This window comes from Mesoplodon mirus, assembly GCF_964341445.2.
Source record: "Mesoplodon mirus genome assembly, chromosome: 16".
NCBI lineage: Eukaryota > Metazoa > Chordata > Mammalia > Artiodactyla > Ziphiidae > Mesoplodon > Mesoplodon mirus.
This window is the reverse complement of record NC_138992.1, coordinates 10143656-10171585: the sequence shown is the minus strand read 5'-3', so window position 1 is coordinate 10171585 and position 27930 is coordinate 10143656. Positions and strand designations below refer to the sequence as shown.

Sequence of the window (27930 nt, the reverse complement as noted above, 5' to 3'; positions counted from 1 at the left end):
ACAGGCAGCTACACTGTAAGGTGTAAGCGGATCCCCACGCTCAACACCTCAACTACTGCCCAACCGCCTCCGCAAGGTGCCTGAAAGCCCACATTCTGCTGGGTCAGGGCATCATGCACTGCAGGAGGTACACACAGCTGTGGGACAGGCAAGCTGCTGCAAAGCCTCGTGAGGCTTTAACACCTGTAAGGGAATAGCCTCGGTGAGACTGTCTTCCAGGAGAGTTAGCTGAAAGCAGCCTCTGGTAGGGAAGATATCAGTCCTGAGCCACAACAATCACGATGCGCGGTGAGGAGGAGAAGGTTCTGGACCCTGAGAGAAAACAAGAAGTCTTAAAGGGGCAAGAAGGGTACGGGGGAGGATGACACCAGTCATGAAAAGACCGTGGGCCTCAGACACACAAACTCCAGCTTCCCCCACTGACCGCACACCTTCGTCAAGCCACCCTATTTCTCTGTGCTCAATCTTCTCATCTGTAAAATGAAGCGAATACTGCTCACTTTCCAGATGCTCTGAGGATTCTGTAAGATGCCACAAGTAAAGTACTCAGCATGGAACCCAGAACGTTGTACCGAGAGTCAACCCTCGGTACTTGAAGAAGTCTATGCTAAGCTACTGGTAAAATCCCATGAGAAAAATGCTCCAGAAAGCCACTGCTTGGATTCCCTGGGGAAAGAGAGGCCCAACACATTCAGAGGCAATCTCAGACTTACGGGCCTCTCTGAAACCTTCAGAGCTGAGAAAACACCAGCCCATGAAAACATTAGTGGTGGGGTTTCCAGGTTAACCCTGGAAAACCTTATGAGCCCACCACGTAACAATTCACATAACAAGCTGATGGGGTTCACCAGGCCAGAGACAACTCAAGGACATCTGAAATACAACTTGGCTTCTTAAAAAAATTATGTGCCAACTCTCAGACAGGACGAGGTGATTTTGGCACCTTCCTCCCCTCAGGTTACTCCCAAGGCCCTGGCCCTGGTGCCCCATCAGGCCCACCCAACTTCTAGAGGAGCCCCCTCACTTCAAAACACACACCCCCGGCAGCTACTTCTCAGCCAAGTGGTAGGTTGGAAACAGTCCAACTAGCTTATTCACAACCACATGTCAAGGATGTGGCAGTACTTGGCTCTACAAGAGATACTCACTGATCCAAACCAGTTTCTCAGCTGGAGAAATGGCCTGTGGAGCTAACAGGGGAAGTGAAACCGTCCAGGCAGCAAAGGAGAGAGAGGAGCTACCTGGGCCGGGTGACACCCTGGCAAGGAGCCCAACGGGCTCCATGTCTGTTTCCTACACATCCCCCCCTTTCCTTAGCGAATGCGATTTCTGTATTCCTGAAGCCACGAGACTCAGGCCTTCACAAACTTATTTCCATGCTAAGCAGGGATTTGGGCAGGGAGGCTACAGAAGGCAAAGAAGTCACCACTAAGGACTGGAGGGCTGACAGGGCGGAGCTGCCCACTTCCCCGCGACACTGAGATGGCACGGGCTCTCGGCCCCCCCATCCTCTCTGCTCCGCAAACAGTGCGAAAACACCCACGCTAGCTCCTTTTCCCCTTCACACTCACAGTAACTTCTGGTGCACCAACACATGGGAGAGGGCAACAGTACACCTGATGTCCAAGCTTTCCCTCTGGAGAAACTTTAAAGTCAAGGCCTCACTCAGTGCTGTCCCTGTGTGGGGAAAAAGCTCGTTCACAGGCTGCCCAGGACTTGGGGGGCAGGTAATGTCGCACGAGCCATCCTTCTGGGGGAATGTGGCTATACGACAACCATTTCAGAAATTTATGAATACACCTGGCTTTTGACCCAATAATTCCCCTCCTAGGAATCTAGCAACACGAGGGCGGATAATGACAGATGCATTCACACATTCACTGCTCTGTTTCTGCTGAGCCTGACTATTTAAAAACACAAACTCCTCAGTCGGGGGTAACTTAAGGGAAGGAGGGAAATGCCATTAACATAATGACGTGCCTTATAACATGTTACTGTAGACTTTTGAATGATATGGGGAAATGCTCACAACGTTTTAAATGAAGGTAAGCAGGATGTAGATGGATCTGGAAGGAAAGCCTGAAAAGACAGCAGTGGTTATCCCTAGCTGCTGGGATTATGGATGACTTTTCAGTTTTCTTTTTTATGCTCTTCCTACTAGTTTTCTACAAAGGGAATACATTCCTTTTATTCTCAATATGAAAAAATTATTGGGAACAAAAGTATGTTAAGAATAGATTGCAGGGGCTTCCCTGGTGGCACAGTGGTTGAGAATCTGCCTGCTAATGCAGGGGACACGGGTTCGAGCCCTGGTCTGGGAGGATCCCAGAAGCCGCGGAGCAACTAGGCCCGTGAGCCACAACTACTGAGCCCGCACGTCTGGAGCCTGTGCTCCGCAACAAGAGGGGCCACGACAGTGAGAGGCCCGTGCACCACGATGAAGAGTGGCCCCCGCTTGCCACAACTAGAGAAAGCCCTTGCACAGAAACGAAGACCCAACACAGCCAAAAATAAAAATAAATAAAGGAAGGCTCAACATTTAAAAAAAAAAAAAAGAATAGATTGCAGGACAGGAACCATCGCTGCCATTGGCAAGAGCAGTTTCAGTGAAATAATAAGGACGAAAGTCGGCTGACGTAGATTCAAGAGACTGGAAAATGAGAAATTGGAGGGAGTGAATAGAGACACCTCTTCTAAGGAGTTTCGCTATGAAAGGGAGCAGAGAGATGAGAGATTAAAGGTACTATGGTATGTTTATATGTTCATGGGAATGATGCAGTAGAAAGGGAAGGGCTGATGATGCAAGAGAGAGGGAAGGATCATTGCAGGAGGAAGGCTCTTGAGTAGGTGAAGGAAAGGGGATGAGATCCAGTGCTCAAGACAAAGGGACTCAGGACAGGATGAGGACGGCTCAGCCACTTTCATCCTAGTATGTGGATTCAGACACAGGTCAGTGGGTAGATTTAGTGGCTGGAGGAGAAGGAAGTTCTCTTCTGATTGCTTCTGTTTTCTCAGTGAAATGAGAACAATGCCATCCGCTGACAGTGAAAAGGGGAGAGTAATGGAGGTTTGAATAGAGAGAAGAGGTAGGAAATAGTCCTGAAGAGTGGAAGAACGACATAAATAAGACAGAGTAGATTTTCCCTGCGGTGCGAGGACCCACCTGAGGTTTTCATAAATTTAAAATGTGACGCGTTGGCAAATCCGGCTGTTGTTCTCTAGCCACATTCAACTACTTGGGTGTAGCCTCAAAGTAGAGGCAAAGGTGCCTCCGGTCAGTGTTGTGGCTTTGGAAGGTGGATACAATACAAGGAGAGGGACAAGAGGGATGAGAGTGTATGGCGGGGAGACTGCACAACTGACCAGTCACGGGGTAAAAAGGGGAATGAAGCTATGAGGGGGCGAAGAGCGGTGGATGGGTCACAGAGCAGCATCGGTGGACTGGAGGCCCTGACGTGGTCAAAGATCTGGCAGGGTCTGCAAATTAGTGGATGTGAGATGGACCAGTAGGTGTTGGCTAGGCACCCAGAGAATGGGATGCTTGAAATAGAGACTTTGAAAGTGGTTCAGGAACACAACATGGTAAATCAACTATACTTCAATAAAACTTAAAAAAAAAAAAAAAAGAATAGATTGCAGGGTTTCCCTGGTGGTGCAGTGGTTAAGAATCCACCTGCCAATGCAGGGGACATGGGTTCGAGCCCTGGCCTGGGAAGATCCCACATGCCGTGGATGCGCTACAATTACTGAGCCTGAGCTCTAGAGCCCGCGAGCCACAATTACTGAAGCCCACACACCTAGAGCCCGTGTTCCGCAACAAGAGAAGCCACTGCAGTGAGAAGCCCACACACCGCAAGGAAGTGGAGACCCCGCTCACCGCAACTAGAGAAAGCCTGCACACAGCAACAAAGACCCAAGGCAGCCAAAAATAAATAAAAAATAAAATAAATTAATTTTTTTAAAAAAAAGAATAGGTGGTAGCCTAACACAACACTATAAAGCAACTATACCCCAATAAAAATTAAGAAAAAAAAGAAGATTGTAGCACCTGTTAAATGACACCAGAGACACAAGCAACGCTATCCAGACTATGGGAAATTCTATGGGACAAACAACTCTTTTTGTCCACAAATGAATTACAAAGAAAAAAAAAGAAGGGGTACCCATAGATTAAAGACATTTTACATACATGTCAAGTTGAACCTATGGATTGCATGTGGATCCTGGTTTTAACAAATCATAAAAAAAAAAAGATAGCTGGGGAAATTTGAACACTGACTGAATATTTAATGCTATATTGAGACAATGTTCATTTTTGATGTGATCATTATATTTATTGTGGTTCAGCGTAGCTGTTGTTTTTCAAGTCCGTATCTTTCAGAGATACACACTAAAATATGTATGGATGAAATGAAAGAGTTTCTGGAATTGCTTCAAAAATCAAGGTAGGTGGAAGTTCCTACTGGTTTCTCTACTTTTGCATGTGTGAAAGTCACAAACAAACCAACAAACTAAAACAGAAACATGCCCAAAGTAACTGAGCTACTAAGGAGAAAAGAGACTACAAAAGCTATCTGTGTGTGTAGGGGGGAATCCAAGAATGCAAAGTATTACAAAATAGTCCAATAATAAAATCCATGTTCTTTTTTTTAAGTCAGAAGGTATTCTTTAAGTTAAAAATCACCTGACAAAACATCCCATAGAACCACCTCTTTCAGATGGTGAGCTTTTTCCGCGGGGCAGTGGGGTGGGACACAACACACGAGACTGGACGGCAGAACTGTCCTGTAGCTTCAGCGCGCTACTTCTTCAGTCTTGTGACCTTTGACAAGTCATTTCAACTTTCTGAGCCTCCGTTTCCTCATCTGTCAAATGAGGAAACGGTAGCTTTGTTGCCTTAAAAAGTGTTGTGGAAGAAATGAGACCCTACATATTCGTAAGCAGTTATAACAGAGTTCAGAAAAGTTGGAGAGTAAACCCAGAGCACAACTGCTCGTAAAATCACGGTTCACTCCTTACCATTTGTAAAGGAAAATCAGAGAGATCAACTCTTTTTGAAAATACCAATTCTCTTGGTAATCCCTCTGATACCATATCACAACCTGGCTGCCCCAGACAATGCATATAAATTATCCAAATTTAAATGCCTCCCATTCAACTTTAAGGAAACAAATCCAGAGGGGAAAATGCTTTCTCTTCCACTGGAATATGCAGGTCTTGTTTGTGTGTTTGTTTCCACTAAGAAAGTAAACACTAACCTGACTCTCTTCCTTTCCCTTGCACTTTGCAGCTAAATCACAGCAAAGTCAGGCTGGTTGGACGTGGGAAGGGTTTGGCTGCGGAGCCCCACAGACCTGGGTGCGATTCCCGGCTCCATTATTTATTAGCTGGGCGATGTGAGGGTTAAAAATAACACAGACAGTTATTTCTGTACTCAGGATAGAGCTGGGACTCAAAAAGTGAGAGCTGTCACTGTTCCTGAAATTGCTAGCCCACTGAAAGACTGCAGGTTGCAGACACCAAAAATCCAGACCAAAAATTCAGCTTGGCATCCAGGTCTGCCATGAATCTGTGGCAAGACCTCCAGGAAATTTAGCAATCGAGGGTTTTTTCCATTTGCTCTATGTAATTGGTAGTCCAGAGAGGTAGATAGCAGCACCTGGAAAACTTTTACCAGACCTACCCTCAACAATTATAAATCAAATGCAATTTCATTCTACCCTTCATTAGTTTAGTCATATTTCTGAGTGACAGTAGGTAAAAGAAAAAGGGGCGCGGGACAGGGTATCCCTGGCCTCAAGGTACTTACAATCTACTAAAAGTGAATACATGCATGACCATGAATAAGTATATAATTTAGTTAATCAGCCAACTGGAGGGGAAAAAATGTCATTCCCATGACCACCCAGTGGTATTTAATATCTTGTCAGGAAGTTCTTATTCAACTCTAACCGAAATATCTCATGCTTCAGCTGAAGCCTATTTCCTGATTGTTCTATTTCATTAACATTCCATTCACAATATAAAGCATTTTTTCTTTAGGACGAGTCTGAGGTAGAAAGATCATGGACTGGTCTGAATCCTTTCTAAGCTGAGCCTGTCATCTGTAAAACGGGCAACAGTGCCCACCCCACAGAGCTGCTGGAAGGGTTGAATTAAGTGGAATGACGTGTGTAAGGCATCCAGCACAGTGCCCAGCGTAGAGAAGGTGCTTAATTGTAGTGCTGGCGGATTCAGAATTTGTTCAAACTCGTTTACTCAAAATGCAGAAGCCTTGGGACAGTGACAGCGTTCTTTGACATGGCACCATTTTATTTACTGGGAGGCAGTGCATTCACTTGCATTGCTATGAAAAATATTACTACTATTAAAGCAGCGGCAGCTGCTAGGCCAGCAGTGAACGCTTATTTTGATTTGCACTTCGTGGAAATAAGGAGTACCTAATTTTATGTAAGTGCTATTAATATGAATAAACATTACAAGGAAAAGGAAATGGGCTACATTTTAAAAGAAGATTAATGAAACATAAAAGAAGACTCCCCACATTTGAAAACAGCAAAGACGCTCAAATTTTATCTTGTATGTAACTGGTCAGTGAAGTCACTTAAATGGAAGGAAAGCTGCGGGCCCTCGGCAGACGTTTAAGCAGCTTCTGTTATTGGACACTGGGGGACAGCCAATCAAAGCAGCACATCTCCCCAGCAGAGCCCAGCTGCCCGGCCGTATCTTCCACCCGCCCTGGGTATCTACGGGAGATTACTTCTGAGCACCATGTCATCACCATGGGTTTAAACGGCAGGGGGGTGTTTCTCCTCCACCCACACCCTGTGTGGAATGTTGGTCTTTCTTGACCACATCAGGAAAGCTACAGTTAGGCGGCGCGGTGCCCTGACCGCAGCCCTTCAAAATGTCCCAAATGAATACAGAGCAGAGGGGTCACCGGGAGGAGGCGAGACTTGCAGAGGGAGGGGCAGAGAAACTAACACCCCCAGGGCCGCTGACAACCCTGCGAGGGAGGCACTGTCGTCTCTGTGTGGCTCTCACTCCAGTGAAGGATGCTGACGGTGGGACCAGAAGACCAGATCCTCGTCCCATCGTCCCGTGTGATCCGGGGTAGAGGGGGTGCTTCCCTACTCCCTTAGCTGTCTCTGAGGACCACCATCACACCTAGTTCCTGCTGAAGAGGGACTACCTCCCATCCGATAGCCCCACCAACCCACCAAAGCTGCCTGCACTAGCGGTGGTCTCCTGACCCCAGCTGGCTGACCTGACCCCCCGTCCCGAGTGTCCCAGCCAGGCACAGAGACTAAGCTGGTGGGGGGCACTAGAGCCAGGGCTGCCAATCTCCACCAGCTGCTCAAGAGAATATCCTCACTTCCTACCATGCTTGCTCCTTGCGTTCCATAAAATACTCCCCGTGAGCCCTTATAATAAACCCTCATTTTGCCTGAACTAGCTGTATTTTGTTTTCTTGGCGGGAGACAGAGTCTGTTACTTCCAACAAAAGAGCCTAACACACCTGGGCTTTCTGGGTCTCAGCTTCCTCGTCCACAGAAAGCAGGAGACGGTCTCTAAGGCCTTTTCCAGCTCCGTCGAGTGTATCTCATAATAACACAGGGCACTGGGGACACGGCCGTCCTTGCCCTAGCCCCTGAGCACAACGCTACAGAAATACAAGGTATCCAGGCTCTATTAAGAACAGAAAGAGCTTGGAAGCACTTACCTTTTTCTCCATCCAAATCACATCTGGCAGGGAAAGGGATGGTCTGGACGGACTCTGCTTTCTGTAATAGTTGCTACGTGCACTGCAATCATCTTTGGGGCTTTACCTCCCTGGGGCGAGAGGCTCTGAGTTTGTTTTCCTAGCTTCTGGGTGGCTAAATTGGGTGCTGTCTTATCAAAGGCACACATATTCCAGTTCTTTTGGGAAAATTATACCATAGCCTTGGTGTTAAAATTCAGTTCTTACATAAGTGACCACAAACAGCACCATGACACAGGGCTGCTCAGAAAGGCCTCTGGGCGGGAAGAACCCACTGTGAACTCCCAGATTCTGTTAAGACCAAGCGGGGTCAAGGGCCTCCAGGTCTGACCTAACTCCTGCCCCACAAATAACGAAAATTCAGCTTACTGACACTGAAAAGAAGTTATGGGGCTTCCCTGGTGGCACAGTGGTTAAGAATCCACCTGCCAATGCAGGGGACGCAGGTTCAAGCCCTGGCCTGGGAAGATCCCACGTGCCGTGGAGCAACTAAGCGCGTGCGCCACAACTACTGAGCCCATGTGCCACAACTACTGAAGCCCACGCGCCTAGACCCTGTGCTCCGCAACTAGAGAAGCCATCGCAATGAGAAGCCCGCGCACCGCAACCGGAAGAGTAGTCCCCGCTCGCGCAACTAGAGAAAGCCTGCGCACAGCAATGAAGACCCAACGCAGCCAAAAATTTAAAATAATAATAATAATAATAAAAGAAGTTATGAGGCTCACAGAAATGCAAATTCAAGAGTAAATGCTTTTCTTTGAAGGCGCCTGCCTCCAAACCAAAATAGAATTCCTTGTGGTCTCCGTGCTTCAAGCTGTAATCAGCAAAGCAAACAACCAAGCTGCCACGCCCTGTCCCAGTCAGGGCCAACACATAAATGCTTCCCCCAGCATCTCCCCACAAAGGACCCAAACCAAATACCTGCATTTATTATGTAACAGAGAACGCGGCTCATTACTCCAGAGCCCCAGCAAAAATCAAAAGGGGCAGCACTGCCCCAGCTTTGACGCACCCATGGAGGGGATATGGCACAAGGAGGTCAGGGGGAAGGAAACAAAGAATCAGCAGTGACACCAGGAAGCACGGACAGCAAGGCCGCACCGGCAGAGCCCATCAGACCGGCCTGGGTCCGAGGGGGCAGCACTGGCCACTGGTTCCCTTCCTTCACAGCAGTACTGCCAAGGGCTGAGTATAGAGTAAAACGGAGTTGACAGTCTATTTCAGATCAAGTTGGCTTTGACCGTGACCCCCGCAGTGGTCAACGTGTTGAGTGCTACCCTAGTCCCCCCTCTAGTCCCATCTGCGCCTCCACCCTCCGGCTCCTCCCAGGCACACAGATGGCTCTGTCACTGACCTCATCACGCATCCGTCCAAAATGACTCTACCGAGGCTCGTCCTCTCGGTCACACGATCAAGGGTCCAACCCCATTAATAATAAACAGCAAAAACAGTGACGTTAAGAACAATCGTTTAGAGAGCGCCAACCATGCCGGGCACGGCTCCGTGCACTTCACGTACACCGACTCACTACAAGGCAGGTACTATCTCCATGAGGTCACTAAGACACACGAAGGTTCAGTGACTTGCCTGACACACACTAGACGATAACAGGGCTGCAATCAACCTCGGCAAGGGAACTTCGTCCTCCTCGACCCACATGTCGCCGCTGGTCCACCGTGGAGAGAGCTCTGCCTGGCTCCCCATCAAGGAAGGCCTTTCACCTCCTTCCTCCCCGCCCCACGGGAGGAAGCCTGACTAATGAGACAGGTCAGACCTTGGCATTCATAGGGCCACATTTTACCGGTAATGCAGTCACCTGATGAGTGCGGCACTTGCATTATCTCCTTTGATACTCAAAACAATGCCATTTATTCATCGAATGAGGAAACCGAGGCTCAGCTGCAAAGCGATCCCCATCCAGCCCATCACTTACTCGCGTTTAAATAATACATGTGGGAATGGCTGAGGCCAAGGTCTGCCTCTAGTCCCCAAATGACTAGGTTACATAAATGGAAACCACCTCTCTGAGGCTCCCTTGACTCCCAGACGTAAAGACAAAGGTCTGAGTAACGTCTGAACATCCAACACCACAAACGCTTCTAATGAAAGCCTCCCAGCCCCACATCAGGGACGGCTGCTGCGGCTTCGCACAGCAGGTCATGTGAGGGCAGGACTTACCAGCAGAGCGGCTGGCAAGATCAGGTTCCCAAGTTCGGGTTCATTCTCCACTCCTTCTACCTGGAAGCAAGTTCTAGGGAAGGACACTGGAAAAGGCATCATCGCAAGAGCCACAGGGTCCCCCCGATCCGCCCCACCCCGTGTACAACCAGCCTCCATAGCCCTTTGGGAGAGCGGAGCGCAAAGAGCCTGGGCTAGGAGTCAGGAGACTGGAATTCAAATCCCTGCCTGATTTCCTTCCCAGCTTTAGGTCTCCGTTTCCACCTCTGAAAGCAACATTACTAAACTAGATCCGTGTGTGTCCTTCTCCTTCATGAGCTTTCTCCCACCGGAATACAAAACTCGAAGCTTCTTCTAGCAAACCAAAAACAAGAACGAGAGAACATTCTGCTTCCCAATTTTAGGAATCTATAACTGGCAATCCAAGTATCTGACCAGCAGGAGATAATCAGTGCTCCACCACCAAGCGGATGTATTTCAGCCAAAATCCAAGACAACTGGCATGAGAAATATGCTGAACCACACTATGAGAGGCGTCTATTAATTTTCCTGGGCTACTGCCAGTGGCTGTTGGACCCACATGGCAACTTCCATGGGCCCCTCAGAGACCAGGCTCCTAGGCTGGCAAGCACCAGACTGGATTTTCTCCGAGGCCCCTTCAGCTCTGATGTCCAGAGTTCCCAGCACCCAGCCCAAAGGCAGGGCTGTGATGGGCAGGAAGCCCGAAGGCAGCCAGCTGGAGAGCCCTGCAGCACTCCAACCCAGAGTCATGGTTCTTCAGCCAGGGCTGCAGGCAGCTCACAGGCAAAGACAGGTTAGTCAACAGTCCCAGACCAAGTATGCCAGGGTGGAGCTGGAAGCCACAGGGCCTTTTCCACTTCTGCCGAACCCAGGGAGGACCGCTGGCAGCGCTGTCTCTGACTACAAAAGACAGAGATTTCAAGAGAGGTCCAACAAGAGGTCTCTTAAGAAGAGAGAAAAACAACTTTCCCTTTTTCTTCTCTACCCCAAACTATCTTTGTCTCTCTCTCTCTCTGTCTCTGGCACTAGAAATCAAGTGGAGATAAGAAAAATAATCAGTAGACATCTGCAAGACAAAAGACAAACAAACAAACATACAAACAAAAAACTAGCAGACAGGAAGCACAAAATAGTGAACTAGAGATGAAACAGAAAGGCTTTCAGATCCAGAGATCCTGCATTCAGAGCATTCACTACTGTGTGACCTTGGGGAACACATTTTACCTCTCTGAGCCTTGGTTTATTCATATGTAAAAGAATGATAAGAATGCTATCAGACAGGGATTTTATTAGATGGTAGAAGTAGACAATGTTCTTTAAACCCTAAAGATGTACATAAAAGGCAAACAGCATTAGCTTGGACTAGCCGGCTAACAGGTTTGAGCCTCGTTTTAGAAAGAGGATGAGTTCTGGTACATAAAGGAAGTGTCCTTCTCTCCTTGCTTCTATAGGCAAATGTATCCTTCACTCACTGGCCTTTTCTGGTTATGTCCAGAGGAAACTCACCCTAAATACCTCGGGACTGAGGGCTGAGCCACAGAGCCCAGAATTTTGCATGGGACAGTGGCATCGGGGAAGACCTGTTCACCTTTTGTTGTTTTATCTTCAAGAGCTCAGGGACAAAGTAAGCACATATTCTTAACCTTAAGCAATGCAAAGGACCAACTCTGATTTTATCTAAACCCTTCCTGAGACTTGTTTTTTTTAAGACTACAACCAAGTTTAGCAGCCACTATATAAAGGAGCACTTCCTATTAAGTTTACCAGCTTTTAAAATTTAAGAGAAGTAATGCAACTGTATTCTAAAACACTGGGAGCTGATGAACAAGGTCAGACTCCAAGCTCTGGCCATACAGGTCCTACACGTGAGATTCCCTAGAACAACACTTGAGGACTTAAAAGCATTTATCAAAGATTGATGACCTCTAGTCATCAGCATGGAAGAAGATGCCCCAAAGAACATGGATAAAAATGAAAACTTACATGGGGTGGGAGGAAACACATACAGATGAAGTCTGACTGGCATGCATGGAAACACTATAGGTATGGGATTAATTCCCAAATCCACTACTTACCGTTAGTGTGATGCTGGGCAAAAGACTTAACTATCATAAGATGAGGTCAATGATAATAGTAGGGTAAACGTCAGCGTGAAATAATAGTGCATGGGGCTGGCACACAGTAAGAGCACTAACAGCTGGTAACTACTGTTATTTTGGAACAGGCCTTGATATGGAACCTCCATTCCACACTTTCATTCATTTCTTCATTTAGCCAAACATTTCTATGACTTCAGAAAGGACTGGGGCTTCCCTGGTGGCGCAGTGGTTGAGAGTCCGCCTGCCGATGCAGGGGACACGGGTTTGTGCCCCGGTCCGGGAGGACCCCACATGCCACGGAGCAGCTAAGCCTGTGCGCCACAACTACTGAGCCTGCGCTCTAGAGCCCGTGAGCCACAACTAGGGAAAGCCCGTGCGCAGCAACGAAGACCCAACACAGCCTAAAATAAATAAATTTATTAAAAAAAAAAAAAGTGAAGCCTCCTACGTTCTCTACAAAACCCCTGGAATATGTCTTTGTAGACATTTAGAACGTCTACTTTATGTCTTAACTGTTTAGGATTTCCTAACTCATTTACTTACTAGCCATTTGACCTTGGAGACAAATCACTTCATCACTTCATCTCAGTTTTCTTCTCTGTAAAATGGAGGTAACAACTGTCCCTCCTTCATAAAGCCTGTATGAGAGTTAAGTGTGATCACGCGTGCCGTGTGTCTTCAATGCGCCTGGTACAGAGCAGCTGCTCAATAAATGGGCAGAACATGCCTCCTCCACCGTCACCAAAGATAAAAGTGCTGGGCCAATACTAAATAACCAAGCCGACCTTCGTGTACCATATTGGATTCTCCCCGTCACCAAGCACTCAGTATGGACCGATCTAAGCCTTTAAATGGAGAGTCTATCCTACTCTCTCCCCGGACAGTGGTCCTGGAATGTGCCTGCTTGCTACCTTCTCGGGAAAGCTCTGCCTTCTCCTAGTCATTTACTCATAATTTCCAAACGGTCACAAGTCAAATGGTACACATCAGTGTGCTCTGGTTGCTGAATAAGCAAAACACTGGCTTTTTGCTTGGCAAACACTCACACACCAGCATGAAACCTTGGCAGCCCATCCGCTCTTGCCTCTCAAAAGCAGCCACTCATTGTGTGCCAGCCATGCCATGACTTCCAGAGTCATGTGGGACCCTCTGCCCCCAAAGGTGAAGCCCAGAAGTAAACTCTTTTCCTTTTTTACCACATATTTCTGACCCAGCTCCTCGAGTGCACATCACAGAGAGATGAAAATAAAAGCGCCTGCAAAGCACAGAACATCTTTGCTGACAGGACACAGCAGAAGGGGGAGTGTGGGCTAATTTGGGGTTCCAAGCTAGGAGATCTAATACAATCTTTTAGGTGAGACTTAGGAATCCAAAGAGCAAAAAAGTTCATAAATAAATAGGAAGACAATTAGTAGAACTAGAAAAAGATTTTTAAAAAAATTCTAAGCTGCCCAAATTAATTCCTATTCCTGAGTTTCCACATCACCAAAAAAGTACCCAAAAGTTCTATTCCTAAGAAAAACCACAAGATAACACAAACAGCACTCTTAAAGTTTCCGTATATCTCACTCATGAAGCCTCGGCCAAGATTTCGTGGTCTGGCCCAAAACTTTTCCTTATATTTTGAGGATAACAACCTTAAGCCCCATAATTGTTTTTGATTAATTAATTAATTTTTTGGCTGTGTTGGGTCTTCATTGCTGCGTGCGGGCTTTTCTCTGGTTGCAGTGAGCGGGGTCTACTCTTTGTTGTGGTGCGCGGGCTTCTCATTGCAGTGGCTTTTCTTGCGAAGCAACGGGCTCTAGGTGCGCAGGCTTCAGTAGTTGTGGCTCGTGGACTCTAGAGCTCAGGCTCAGTAGTTGTGGCGCACGGGCTTAGTTGCTCCACGGCATGCGGGATCTTCCCGGACCAGGGCTCGAACCTGTGCCCCTGCACTGGCAGGTGGATTCTTAACCACTGCGCCACCAGGGAAGTCCTAAGCCCCATAATTTTTAAGAACTGAATTCTGATCCACTCAAGACATTTATACTAATGTACCTCTTCCACATATGTAAGCTCGGGTTGGGGGGATTAAAAATTCAACTGTGGTGATTATCTATCAATTAAGAAACTAAACGGCATATTTCACATTTATGCTAAAGGCAATCACTCACGAGTCCAACGTCATGGAATACAGTTCAATAGTTAAAAGATGCAGACTGGAGACAATGACTTCTTGACCAGGACTGCACTTGAGTTCAGAAAAACAGTTACAAGAGTACTGTGCCACTCTCTATGAAACATTCATTGTGATATTTCTGAGAACATATCAACGTACTCTAACATGACACTTGTGAACTTCCAGCCTGGTTCCAAGTCCTTCTCAAGTTCAGAGGTGACCACGTTTCTATCATCCCCAGGTCTGTTTTTCTATCTAACCTTGCAAAACAATATTCCTCGCCAAAATAATGTATCTGCTGTATTTGCTGTTAAATTTAGTAACCTCAAACGAAGATCAAGAGCAGCTGCATGTAATTTTAAAACATTAACCCTATCCTCTGGTGTGGCCGCAAAATGTGGGCACATACCCCTACAAACAGCATCACCAACTATATACTTACCCTACCCTTATCACACCCCACACAAACAGCATACAGTGACACTATCTGAATGTGCAGAAAGGGAAAGTTAAAATAATTGACAGCTCTATTAGCAGGCACTGAAGAACTTCTCTAGAAGGAAAATAACCGCTCAGTCTAACCGATGTCACAGCCTTTAGAAGCATATACAACTAGTACAGAAGAAGGATGAAAAATGCTCCCATATCAGCATGTTTCAATTTATCACAATCAAGTGAAGGACAGACTTGTCATAGGGTTGAATGCCTGGCAAGTCCGTTTAATCCCAGACACCAAACATCAGGCTGGTGCAACAGACAGGCAATTGACAAAAACAAAACCAAAACAAAGAAGAGAGCCATTTACCTCTGGCTTTCCAACAAATCTAGTTAGATGGTATTTCTCCAGCTGAATTTCAAAATTCAGTTCAATAACCCAACATTAACTTCAGAGAGACTCCAGAAGCAACCTCAACTGGCATAAAACATTCAGACTAATATGCAGCATCAGGCCAGCAAAACAGGACCCAGCGCTAGCAGGAACGTCTCCCCTCCTAAAATTTAGGGCCCCTGGGCTTCTGAACACCAGTTCTGCTTGTAACCTGACCCAGAGCGAGTATCAAAGCCTGCATCAAGAGCAGTTTGCCCACAGAAGCCCAAGCTTCTTAATGTTACAGAGGGGGAGCCATGGTGAGCTTAAATCAGAAAGAGCTTCCCAAACCACACAATAATAATCTACGCAGGGAAAACGATCTGCCTTCCTAACTTCCCCCAATGCTGTCTTTTTTCAGTTGAAATAGGTTTGGCTTCTTTGGAGGGTAGTGGTGCTTTACAGCACTTACAGATGGTGCAGAGTTCCAGGGCAAATGTCTATTTTTATGGAGGTTCGGAGGCTTCTGCAGCTCCTGGGCTTGTGGGTTCCTCCTTACCTACCCACTCTGCTCGATCACTAATTCACTTAAAATTTTAAAGGAAACTGCTACACCCTTGGCTCCGCCCTGGGCACCCACAACCTTTCCCCGGAGGACCCAGATAAGAGGAGCTGTTCTTTCTGCCGTCTCAGGCCTCCCTTCTTCCCGTCTAGCCAGCTTTTCCAGGCAGCATCAGCCTCGGGTCTGCATTCACAGCTCAGGAGTTCCCTGTGGGCAGATCCTGCTGGCGCAGCAGCCTCAAACCCTACCAAACCATCCAGCCAGGGGAGGAGGGTGAGGACCAGGCTGCACAGATATCTCTTTCCACCCAGGGCTTTAGGACTAGAAGGGAGGAATCCTGGGGTGGAGGCAGCCCCGGCCTGAGCCCCCTCTCATTCCTTTGGGATTTTTCCACCGGCCCTCGCCTATGCAGCGAAGCCTGCCTGGCCAAGCCGGGCCTTGGAGAGCTGCATTCACTGACCATCTCCCAGTCCCTTACTAGTGACCTTGGCCACAGGGCTTCGCCTCCCTCTGCCCTCGGTGGCCTGACACCACCTACTTCGCGGGTTACGAGAGGGTCACAAGGATGTGGAAGGCGCCTAGAAGCCTGCTTGGCACCCAGGAAGGGCGCAAGAGAGGGAGAGGACTTCCCTCTTCTTCTGCCTCGGGCTGTCCGAGCCCGAGAGCCCGCTCAGTTCTCTCCCCACCTACAGCTCCGGGGGGAAATGGGGCGGGGGCTGCACATCCGAAGTCCCTCGATCACCTGGGAGCGCGGTGGGCAGAGGGGGTCCCGGAGGGGGTGTGGCTCCCCAGCCCCCAACATCCCCATCCTCCCCGGCTCGGAAATCGAAACAATCCAACTGCGAGGCGGCGGCCGCGAGGGGAGACAGCGAGGCATCCCAGCGAACGGGCCGGGGTCCCCGGCTGGGGGGCGGGCGCCGGGGGCGGGGCGGGGCGGGGGGGGTGGTGCGCGGAGGGCACCGGCCCCGACCTACCTCCTCCAGCAGCGTCACGGTGTTCCTGCAGTTGTGCAGCCGCGTGGTGAAGCTGGATGTGGTGGGCGAGTTGTAGTCCTCGGTGGTCTCGGCGATAAACTCGGAGACGGAGATCTGGTCCGGCATCCTGCCGGGGAGGGCGAGACACAAGCGGGGGCGGGGGGTGAGTCACGGCGCAGGCTCTCGGGGCCGCGGGCCGGCCGGCGGCTCATGAACGCCCCGCGCGCAGCGCGCCACCCGCCGCCCGGCCTGGAGCGGCTCGAGATCCCGGCGGCGGCGGCGACGGCAGGAGAAAGGGTTGGCGGCCGAAGCAGGCGGCGGCGGCCGCGGCGGCGGCGCTCGGCGCGGGGCCCTTCAAACTCTGAGCGGCGCGCGAGGCAGGGGGCTCTCGGGGACCCGCCTCCCTCTGCTCATGCCGGCGGCGGCGGGGGAGGGGACGAGGCGCTGCGCGGCGCTGCGCGGGGGCCCGGGCTGGGCAGGTCGGGGCGGCAGGCGCTGCCTCCTCACACGCTCTGACAGGCGGCGGCGCGGACACCGACTGACTGAGCACACACTCCCGCTGGCGGGCTGGCGGGAGGCGGGCTGCGCTCCCGCTACAGTCACGGGGACAAACAAGGAAGTGCTCTGCGCACGCGCCACCGGGCCCCCCGCCCCGCCCCGCCCCGCCCCGCCGCCCCCAGCCCCGCCCCCGTCGCGTCCCCGCCCGCGCGCGCGCCGCCGCCCGGGCCGCGTTCCGACGCCCGCTCCGGGCGGGGGCCGCGCGGGGCGGCGGAAGCCCGCGTCCCCGGGCCGCCCCCGGAGCGGTTACTCCGGCGAGCTCGTTACGCGAGCGTTTCGCAAGAAGGGGGACCAAAAAAAGTTGTGCGCGTTCTTTTTTAGCCCCGTGTGGGTGCAGGAAGCGAGGCCCGGAGAACCTCCTCCTGCTGCGAGGGCCGCGGGCCCGGCGACAGGGGCACTGGGTGGCCCCCGCGGCCGCAGCGAGGAGCCGGCCCGGCGCCCGGGCTTGCAGCTGCCCGCTCGCCGACCCCGGCCCTCACTCCCTTTCAGGGCGCTTACCGCCTTTGGAAGGCTAGTTTTGTGCAGTTTGCTTAAGTCGCTAAAATGCTAAGTGAAGACACATGAAGGGTTCTTTCTTTTTTATAATTTTCTAATCTTTCATTTGCATATTTTTTTAAACCTGAAGGCCAGACGAGGGTCAGGGGTGTAAAAGGCATTTCCCAAGGTGCAAATGGTGTACATCGCCAAGCATATGCCAAATTTCAGCGGAAAAATTACCAAGAGATTGCTCATGCCTCGGCCCTGGCAGATGGCTGTTTTGCTCAATCTACTTAGTCCAAAGAATCCATTTAATTTCTCACCATTGATTGCGGATGAAATTGGTTTTGGAAAAAAAAAAAAAGCTAGACCCTTAGGAAGCGCCTCAGGATTGGCTCCTGTAATTGGAGCCAATGGGAGCCGCCTGGTAAACTCAGCTCCCAAATGCTCCCCGCCCTGGGCAGAAGGCTGGCCCCGTGGCCTCCCCTGGGATTGAGTTCCTGCCATCTTGTATGGTTGGTTGTCTTGCTGTCTGACAACCTTCTGCAAACCACAGCGGGGTGCCTCAGGGCAGGGAGGGACCTTGTGGACCGGTCTTAGCATTGGGCCTGGGAGGGATTGTCGAATGAAAACGCATCTCCTCGCTCACCGTCAATAACTATTTACTAAGGCCCTGCTATATGCCCTGGAGATTCCGCAATGACAATGAGCTGCTCTCCTGACCTTACCTTCTAGTAGGGAAACAGACAAGCAATACTTAGGTAGTATAAAGTGGAGCACACATAGAGTAACAAAGTGATGCAGGTGCTATGGTATAAGGAGTGTTCAGAGAAGGCCTCTCTGCCAAGGTGACATCCTGAGCAGAACAGAGAATGAGGGGCTGCCTCGTGCTGTTGACTCTGCGATCTTGGCCTTCAGTTGCCTCCCAAGAAGAGGAAAGATGAGGGCACCAACCCCATGAGGCTGTTAAATGATAACGGATGAGAAAGTGCTTTGTGCACAGGAAAGCCTTTGTGAGAGTTCCAGCTGTTTTGTCTACCTGTGCTGGCTGTCCTGAACCTGCACTGTGCCTGCAGGGAACTGCTCATTTATGTTAGGAGGGCAAGCATTTCAGCTAATGAAAGGAAGGCCTTGGGGCTTCCCTGGTGGCGCAGTGGTTGAGAGTCCGCCCGCCGATGCAGAGGACACGGGTTCGTGCCCCGGTCTGGGAAGATCCCACATGCCGCAGAGCGGCTAGGCCCGTGAGCCATGGCCACTGAGCCTGCGCGTCCGGAGCCTGTGCTCCGCTAGGGGAGAGGCCACAACAGCGAGAGGCCCGCCTACCGCAAAAAAAAAAAAAAAAAAAAAAAAAAACGAAGGCCTTGGTAAGGCAGCATACACCAATAAAGACTCTTCCCTGCCAAAGTGAGGTGTTGAGACATCAGTTTTGAGAGGCATTCTAAAAAATAAGTAAAGAAGCAAACAGGCACCTTCCTTCTCCTCATTCGCACTTTAAAAGTTTGGTATGGGACACACCAAGGCTGAGGTTCTGGGGAGACAGCCAAATGGCCATTGCAGGCCATTTAAGACCTGCACCCGGGGGCTTCCCTGCTGGTCCAGGGGTTGAGAATCCGCCTTCCAATGCAGGGGACACAGGTTCGATCCCTGGTCGGGGAAGGGACCACGTAGGCAACTAAGCATGCGCTCAGCAATTACTGAGCCCAGGTGCTCTGGAGCCCATGCGCCACAACTAAAGAGAAGCCCGCGCACCACAGCAAAGAGCCCGCGCGTCGCAACTAAGACCCGACGCAGCCAAAAATAAATAAGTAAATATTAAAAAAAAAAGAAAAGACCTGCACCTGGAGGTCACTTGCTCATGTGCTGTTTTTGACAGACTGGCATATGAGCCACCAAAAGAAAATCCTACCTCTTTTTCCATATACTAACTGGGTCATCCTGCATCTAGAAGGTTCTGTGACTGGAGCAAATATGGCCGCTACTAGCTTGGGCTGATTAAGCTCTATGAGCCTCAGTAACCGCATGCTACCCCATGCAGCAGTTGAGAGCCCGACACCCAGCACTTAGACTTTCATCCATTCCAGGAAGGCCTTCCTCTAGGCTGGAAATCAATTTAGACTTTGATTTTGCATTATTTCTACTCGTCCCTCTATTCCAAGTTGTCATCGAATGCCTGTCACCTCCGCTGGGCTGGTAGCTGCTTCCATCCCATATGTATGGCTTAGAGTAAACACTCGATGAATATGAGTCATTATGAAAAGCCTAGAGTCGGTGAATAATTGCCTCATTCCAGGAGGCCTGGATTCCAGAGCTTTCTCTCCTAATAACTGACGCTGTCACCTTGGGCCTTGGTGCCATCACTTGTAAAATAAAGGGGTGCACGTGTCAAAATGACCACACAGATCCCTCCCAGCTGGAGCTGAGCCTGTGTATCCCCTCAGCTCTACAGACGCAAGGAATAAAGATGGTTAGGATAGGCTACGCTAACTGCGATGGTCAACAGCCGGGCTTTCCTTCTTGACGGAACTCACCAGAGTCCAAACCGCTGCCACCAACTGTTGTTTCAGTTTCATTTGAAGATTATGTTATGTATCTGCTCCTCCTCCGGCCAAGAAAGGAGTATGTGAACAATGAGATATTGTGCCCCGGTAAATATATACCTCCTTAGACTGGGCTGCAATTAGAATTTCAAAGGTTCACACCTCCACCCACCATTTCTAGGGTTCATGGGCCATAATCCTTTTAAAATTTGAAACCATGCCCCGAAAACCATTCCTGGCTATCTTTTGCGAACAGAATCTGATGCAGGCAAAACTTAAATGCTGGATTCCTTTGTGCAGAGCTGCTCAGAAATACACAGCATCCCTTCTGGAGCCAGGAGAAATACACACACATACTCGTACACACGTGTACGCATACTTGTGCACACCCAGCTCTGGGCTAAAGCACGCATTCTCTTTGTTATTGTCATCATCATCATCCCCATCAGACACCGTTCAACACCCTTGGACTCATCATGCCTGTTTACTCTGAGCACTGCTGACCAAGGTGAGAATGGTCCTTACAGAATACTTTTCTTCTCCTTGAAAAGCGGCGGTAAGAATAGTGATGGTTTATTTCCCTGGTCAGCAATGGCACTACTGACCCCACAGTCATCAGGGATTGTCTGAGTTAGGTTTCCAAGTGCAGGCTCCACTCATCCATCTGCCTAAGGACCCAGGAGGTGCATTTACAAGATAGCTGACAATGCACCGGGGGGGGGGGTGGCAGAGTGGGGAGGGGGTGTGAGGTGCTCTCTGGGCACGAGAAACCAAGAGGAGCTACTGGCGCTCTGATCCACTGTGCTAGGCAGCGGCCCAAGCTGATGGGATGGAATTACAGCATTCCTCCAAGGCTCCCAGTGCCTTCATGGGACAGGGACAACGGGTGGTGTGGGAAGAGAATACGCTTTGTGTTAACTGGGACCTGGGTTTGAATCTCTACTCTATCACTTATTAGCCTTGTTTTCTCATCTGCAAAATTAGTGTAATAATAAAAATAAAATACACTACAGGTTGTGTTATGTGGAATAAAGTGAGAAGATAGGGATAAAGCAGTTTGAATAATCAGCCAATGTTAGTTCCCTTTGAACTCCCTTTTTATGTGAAGTATGACTATAAATACCTCTTTTTTCATTCCAAGACTCAGATATCTCCCTAAGTTAGTCACCTGGAGGAGGAAAGAAGAGGGGCAAGGGGAGATTGCACAGTAATTCCCAAAGTCTGGGATCTCAGATTTGGGAACCGTCTTTAGAGACCCTGCTTATTCTTGTAAGTATCCCTTGTGAGGTCAGATCCATGAGTGATGGATTTTGGAAGTAAATAAACAGTATCTAGAATCAAATAGGATGAATACTAATCAGGATCAGAACTGAATGGTGGCCATAAAATTATAGCCTCATTTTCATGGAACACAGTTCCTGTAAAGAAGGATATTCTGACCAAGGCAACTTCTAGAGGACAGAACAGGGCATTTGTTTCATAATAGCATGAGTTATAGGTTGATTCTCATGAGGAAGACTTGGCCTCACATCTCTACCACATGGCAGCTATTAGACCTCGTTAAAGTAATTCATGTCTCTGAGTCTTGGTTTTCACATCTGCAAAATGGGGGCAATGTTAGTAACTATCTCTTAGTGCTCTCAGGCGTCTATGAGCTAAAGCCCATAAAGTGCTTAACAGGGTCTGAGACATCATAAGTGGACAATACTTTTCAGGTATTATGGGAATATTGAAAGCCTTATCTGGAGATAAAAATTCTGATATTCCTCCCCCCCCCCCCCAAAAAAAGAGAACTGCAATATACCTGATGCTTTGCTAAGTATAGCATTTTGGACACACATATCCTTCTTTAAACTTCATGACAACTTTATAAGGTAAGTATGATTATCCTAAACTTACCGGAGAGAAACCCGAGGATACTGAGGTGTAGGATAGTATTGGGTTGGCCAAAAAATTTGTTCGGGTGCTTCCATAAGATGTTACGATCGAACATTTTAGCCAACCCCATACTTTCTGAGCTCCCGTCCTGGGCCAGGCACTGCCCTGGTTGTTATACAGGCAGTGTCTGAATTCATCCACATAACAGTCATGAAGTGGGAGCCTTACAATAATGGAAACCAAGACACAAGGTGACCTCACTGCAAGTTAACGTCCCAGAGCCCAGCAGATGAAATCCAGGGCTTTTTGCTACTGCCTGCAAAAATCAGGCTCTTGATGATACCTCTCATAGTGCTACTCCGTTAGATGTCTTTCCCAACTCAGACAACCAGAGAAAGTACTGGTAGTTCCTTATTTCACCTGATACCTTATTAATTTGTTTTCTATCATCTTAACAAAGCGCTGCGGGGGGCAGGAGGAGGGAGGGATGCATTGGATTCCACGTGTTTTACTGTCAGGCTCACGTTGCCATATTCGACCTACACTGCAGACTGCTTCGCTCATGTGCCTTATATGAGTGCATCCCAAGTACGCTTATACTATTTCATGTAATAAAAGAAGAGCCTAGGGGCTTCCCTGGTGGCGCAGTGGTAGAGAGTCCGCCTGCCGATGCAGGGGACACGGGTTCGTGCCCCGGTCCGGGAGGATCCCACATGCCGCGGAGCAGCTGGGCCCGTGAGCCATGGCCGCTGAGCCTGCGCGTCCGGAGCCTGTGCTCCACAACGGGAGAGGCCACAACAGTGAGAGGCCCGCGTACCGCAAAAAAAAAAAAAAAAAAGAGCCTATTCTAGTCTCCAATGTACTTTATTTAAATATTCCAAGTAAAACCACTGGAGTGTTCTCAGTAAGTAAAGAGGAGAATATGGTTTGTTTGGAGACCAAAAACTAACTCTCTTCCCTGACTGTTCCTTCTAAGGGAGATAAGGAAGAAAAGTCAGGCAGAGTGCTAGGGACCCAGAAGACTCAGAATCCTGGTGTAAATACCAACTGAAAAAACTCAGGAATATATTTCTGCTCTATCCTGTAAGAAAATAATATCAACTAACAATTGCCGTGCTTACTATATGCCCTGCACGATTCTGCAGGGCAGCAGGCCTGCCCGCACTTCATACGCACAGCAACCACATAAAGCAGGCGCTGGTATTATCCCCATTTTATACCTAGGGGAAACCTGGAGCTTAGAGGTCCCCTTGGGAAGTGGTGGAGCCAGACTGACTGGTCCGATTTCACAGCCATGTGATCAGCCTCCGGACAATGGGTCCACAGCCCTAGGATGATTTTCTGTTGGAGCCAATGTTATCTCCTTTCCTACTGGGGAACTCATTACAAGCCCAACTCAAATGCAGGCTTGGCTGGTCTGGAGAGCACTCCTATTGCCCCTTTCCTCCAGTTGGGATTAATCTTCACAGGGATGCTTGCAATGTAGCCTCTCTTACTTTGTGTGAAGGTTACTGGCATCACTGGGGGGGACTTCAGACTCCCTACACAGGGAGAGATGAGAACCACCCCCCGCCGCCCCGCCCCCCCGCCCAGAGACAAATAACTCTGTCAGTGGTGGGGCTTGGCTCAGAACTCCATCTTCCTACTGAGTTTCCTGCACTACAGGATTCCCCAACTGTCAATCCTTGAGGGCACAGGGAGACTAAATTGTATCCTTATCTGTATCACCTACATCCCTGCAGAACTAAGGGAGGGACAAGAGATTCCTAGGGCCCCAGGCTTGGCATTTTACAAGCACCATCTCCTGAAATCTCCCCCAAGAGCCTCGTGAGGGACCACCCTGTCTGCTGAGAACTCAGGGACGTGCCCAATCTCCTCAATTCACAGCCGGTCTGAAACCAAACCCTGCAGGCTTTTCCTTCCCCACGGAAGGCACCTGCCTAGTACAGGTTCCCTGTGGATACCCAATAAATGTGTTTTGGATTGAGCCAGCTCTTTTTTATGAGCTACATCTTTTCTAATATAAGTAAAACAACATCCAGTAAAGAAAAATTGTGGTGTTATACAGGATTCTGAAAAATGAGAAACACTTAGAGAACATCCAGGTTTCTTTTCTTTTTTCTTTTTTGATGAATTTGTCTTAGTTTCAGTTTAGTGGCTCACACTTACTCAGGCCCACGTCTGTGCAAGTCAGGACTGAGAACATGCCTCTTTTATGACCCTTTTCCATGGCACCATTTTCCAAGGCACTATTTTCCAAATATTTATATTTCTCCAACTAGACTGTGAGGTCCTTGAGACCAGGGGGTTTTCCATTTGCTGTTACAGTCCCAGAGCCCTTAAGAGATATTTATTGAACAGATGGAGGGAAGAATGAATGGATGAGTGAATGAGCATTTACATTGGAGGAGGAGTGTAAGAGAAAGAGAGAGAGAACTAGAAAGAGGAATGAGCATTTACATTGGGGGAGGGGTGTAAGAGGGAGAGGAGAACTAGAAAGAGGAATCCTGGTTCTTAGAGTCTCTTCAATCATCTGACATCATCATAAACTACCAGAGTTGGAAAGAATTTCAAGAATAATATGGTTACCAACCCCTTCACTTTTCGGACAAGGAAACAGATTCTCCAGTGGTTAAATGACTTGCCCAGCATTCCCCGGTCAAATTGTGGGAAATCAGGGCCAGACCCCAGGTGTGCCGGTTCCCAAGTGTTGCCCCACTCCTACACCCTAACCAGTTACATTTCAAGGAAGGGATTAAAGACCTTGCCGTAAGAAAAGTATCTGAAACTCCCATTTAAGAACGGATTATGTTGGTCTTTGCATCACGGTATCAAGGAATGCCTGTAGACATTTGCCTACCATTTAAAACTGTAACTACAGGGCTTCCCTGGTGGCGCAGTGGTTGAGAATCCACCTGTCCACGCAGGGGACACGGGTTCGAGCCCTGGTCCGGGAAGATCCCACATGCCGCGGAGCAACTAAGCCCGTGCGCCACAACTGCTGAGCCTGCGCTCTAGAGCCCGCGAGCCACAACTACTGAGCCCTCGTGCTGCAACTCCTGAAGCCCGCGCGCCTAGAGTCCATGCTGTGTAACAAGAGAAGCCACCGCAATGAGAAGCATGCGCACCGCAACGAACAGTAGCCCCCGCTTGCCGCAGCTAGAGAAAGCCCGCGCGCAGCAACGAAGACCCAACGCAGCCAAAAATAAATAATAAATAAATAAATTTATTTTTAAAAAAACTGTAACTACATAAAATTTGGCATAGGACCACTTAACTGATTCCCCTAACTCTGAGCAAGAAGACTGTGAGTACAGCATGAGACCGGAGTCACACCCACCCCCGTTATCACTGTCTTGCCTCTTTCTCTTCTTTCCTGTTCTCCAAAAACCAGCTAAGCCAGGGAGCTTGAGGGCAATCAGTGTCGGTGGATGGACCTTCTAAGTCCTCCCCTCCCACCTTTTGCCCTTCCTTAAGAGCCCCTTTATAAAAGGTTAGAAGTCACAAGAAATAAGGAGGGAGACGTTTTGTAACCTGAACATTGGGAGTCAGTCGTGATGTTTTTGTAAACGACCCTCCCCTCCCCCAACCCAGGGCAGCCCTACAGCACAGAGCATAGATGAGATTTCTCCTTCTGCCACACCCACTTTACTCTCCCTTTCCTTGTTTGGACCTTTTCAGAGATAAGACCACTGTCTCCCGAGTCCCTGAGGACATTCCTCAGTGGGTGCAGAGGTATTAGGTTGGAACCCATCAGTTCAGTCCCATTCACAGTTACTGAGCAGCACTATAGTCCTTCCAGAGGTTAAGAATGTGTGATCTGGATTCAGATTACCTGGGTTCAAATCCCAGCCCTGCCACTTGACAGGGATGGCTAACCTTAGCGAGTTACTTAATGTCAGTTTCAAAGGAGGTCGTCCTTTAAAAGGAGGATGGTGAGGAGATCTCTCTCTCTCCTAAGGTTGCTGTGAGGTATAAAGGAGATAATCCATGCAAGGTGCTATAGCACAGTGCCAGTATATAGTAAATGATCAATAAATGTTAGCTACTAATGCCATCATTTGTCTTCGAAACACGTCCTATGCTAGACTCTTCAGGAGCCAAAAAGACACCTAAGATACAGCCCCTGTCCTCACATGTAGACAGAGATACAAGTCTGCAGCACAACTGCCAAAATGCTCAAAGAATTCAGACAGAAAATAAATGTGTCTTTCAACTATGTGACCTATGAATGTGAAGTCCAAAAAAAGGTCCTTTCATATGACTCTCTCTCTGATTTACCCAAAGCCCAGTTAGACCTATTGTATGAGTACTTTTCAAAGCTGCCTATCATCTGAAACATTACTCAAGAAGAAAAATTTGATAAAGGACAGCTTTGTGGCTTTAGCACTGAGAAGGAACATGGCATGGCCAGGGAGGTCAGCTCCTTTTCCTCGGCCAAATCATCTCACCTCCTTTGGCCTCATTTCCCAGGAGCCTGGGGCAGAAGCTCTCTGAGGTCCTAGGGCAATAATATCCTATAATTGGATGAATTCTTTTTTTATATCAGTGTTGCAGCCAACCCCAAACACCAGCTCTACCTCAAGATCTCCTTGTAAAAGCCAAGAACGGTCTGGAGGTCATTAGTTCTGGGTTGGGGGCCGCTGTTATAGGCACCCTGTATTATAGGAATCTATCACAGTACCCAGCTGTCGCTTTTCAAAAATATGATTTCACCTGCAATGTATTTGAACCCACATAACAATGAGCTGTATTATAATAGAATTTTCCTGTAATTAGGTCACATGTAGGGCATTGCTCTATTTGAAAAAAGAAAATTGCCCGCCCACGGCAGAGTTTTCTTCCTAGCATATGCTAGGGGTTAACATCTTTCTCAAATGTGAACATTCCAAATCACACGAGGGGCTCTAATTAAAAAAAACAAAAAACTCTACAATTGCTAGTTAAGCTTCTGACAGAAGCGTTTAGCTTCTGTTCCCTGTTCTTTATTTTGTTTATTGTTTTTGAAAAATTAGTCTTTTTGCTGTGGTCTTAGAGGTTTAGAGGTATTATACAAACCAATTTATAAAATTGCTATGTTTAAGTGGAAAGCAGAGAACTCACTGTTGATTGGATGTGGAGATGATTATTTTCAATTATCTTTTGTTTTACTTTTGTGAATAAATTGACTTTTCCCCTACTATTTGGTTTTGGGAATTAACTTTCATTTACCCGCAACAAATTTCAGCATCTTGAACTTAGTAGTTCAAGACAGACCTTGTAGGACACTGACTACATTTTCTGTCTGCCTTACAAATCCCCTTCTTTTAGGAATGACCCTCTCCTTAACTCCACATGATTCTCCAGAGACTCAATCATATGTTGCTTCGTTCCCAACCAAAGGGCTGGACCAAGCTGTCTAGAGTATCCCAGACTCCTGAAAGCAGTATTGATGGGTATTCCCATAGGCGTTAAACTCAAGCAAGGTCAATCAGGGAGCTTTATGGGGGTCTGATATGGAAGCTAGGGTAAAGAGCAACGTGTCTCTTCTCTAGGTCTGGCTCAAAGGACTTAGGAAGCCTTTAGTTGCTGATGCACCTTTTCCACACATGAGAGAGCTTGCCTGAGAATCATGCTATAACCAAAAGACAGCAAGAGACGGAGGGAGGGGGAGACAGGAAGAGTCCTGGTGACGTCACTTGCATCAGTGGACTACAGAATCTCTCCCATGCCTGCTGCCAGTCCTGGACGTCCCAGGTATATGAGCAGTTATACTTCTTTTTTAGCGTAAGCTGGCCTGAGATGGGTTTCTATCAATAAAACAAAAAGAGCCCTGGCTAATCTTTTCCTGGGTTCCAGTGCCATCTTCACAGTTAGTAGATGTGCTACCCTGGACAAGTTATTCACTGCCTCAGAGCCTCAGCTTCCTCATCTGTAAA

General features: G+C 48.5%; 1 protein-coding gene across 5 annotated transcripts in view; it reads right to left on the bottom strand.

The window, feature by feature from the left end:
- ASAP1 (ArfGAP with SH3 domain, ankyrin repeat and PH domain 1) overlaps positions 1-27930 on the bottom strand; it is a 353145-nt gene that overhangs the window by 256524 nt on the left and 68691 nt on the right. For 4 of the 5 annotated variants that reach the window (XM_082601310.1, XM_082601307.1, XM_082601309.1 and 1 more), the window contains one exon: positions 16563-16689. The exons of the other annotated variant lie outside the window; for it this stretch is intronic. In XM_082601310.1, coding sequence (XP_082457436.1) covers positions 16563-16689 — 127 coding nt within the window. The remainder of the gene's footprint in view (positions 1-16562; positions 16690-27930) is intronic. 5 annotated transcript variants of the gene reach the window in all.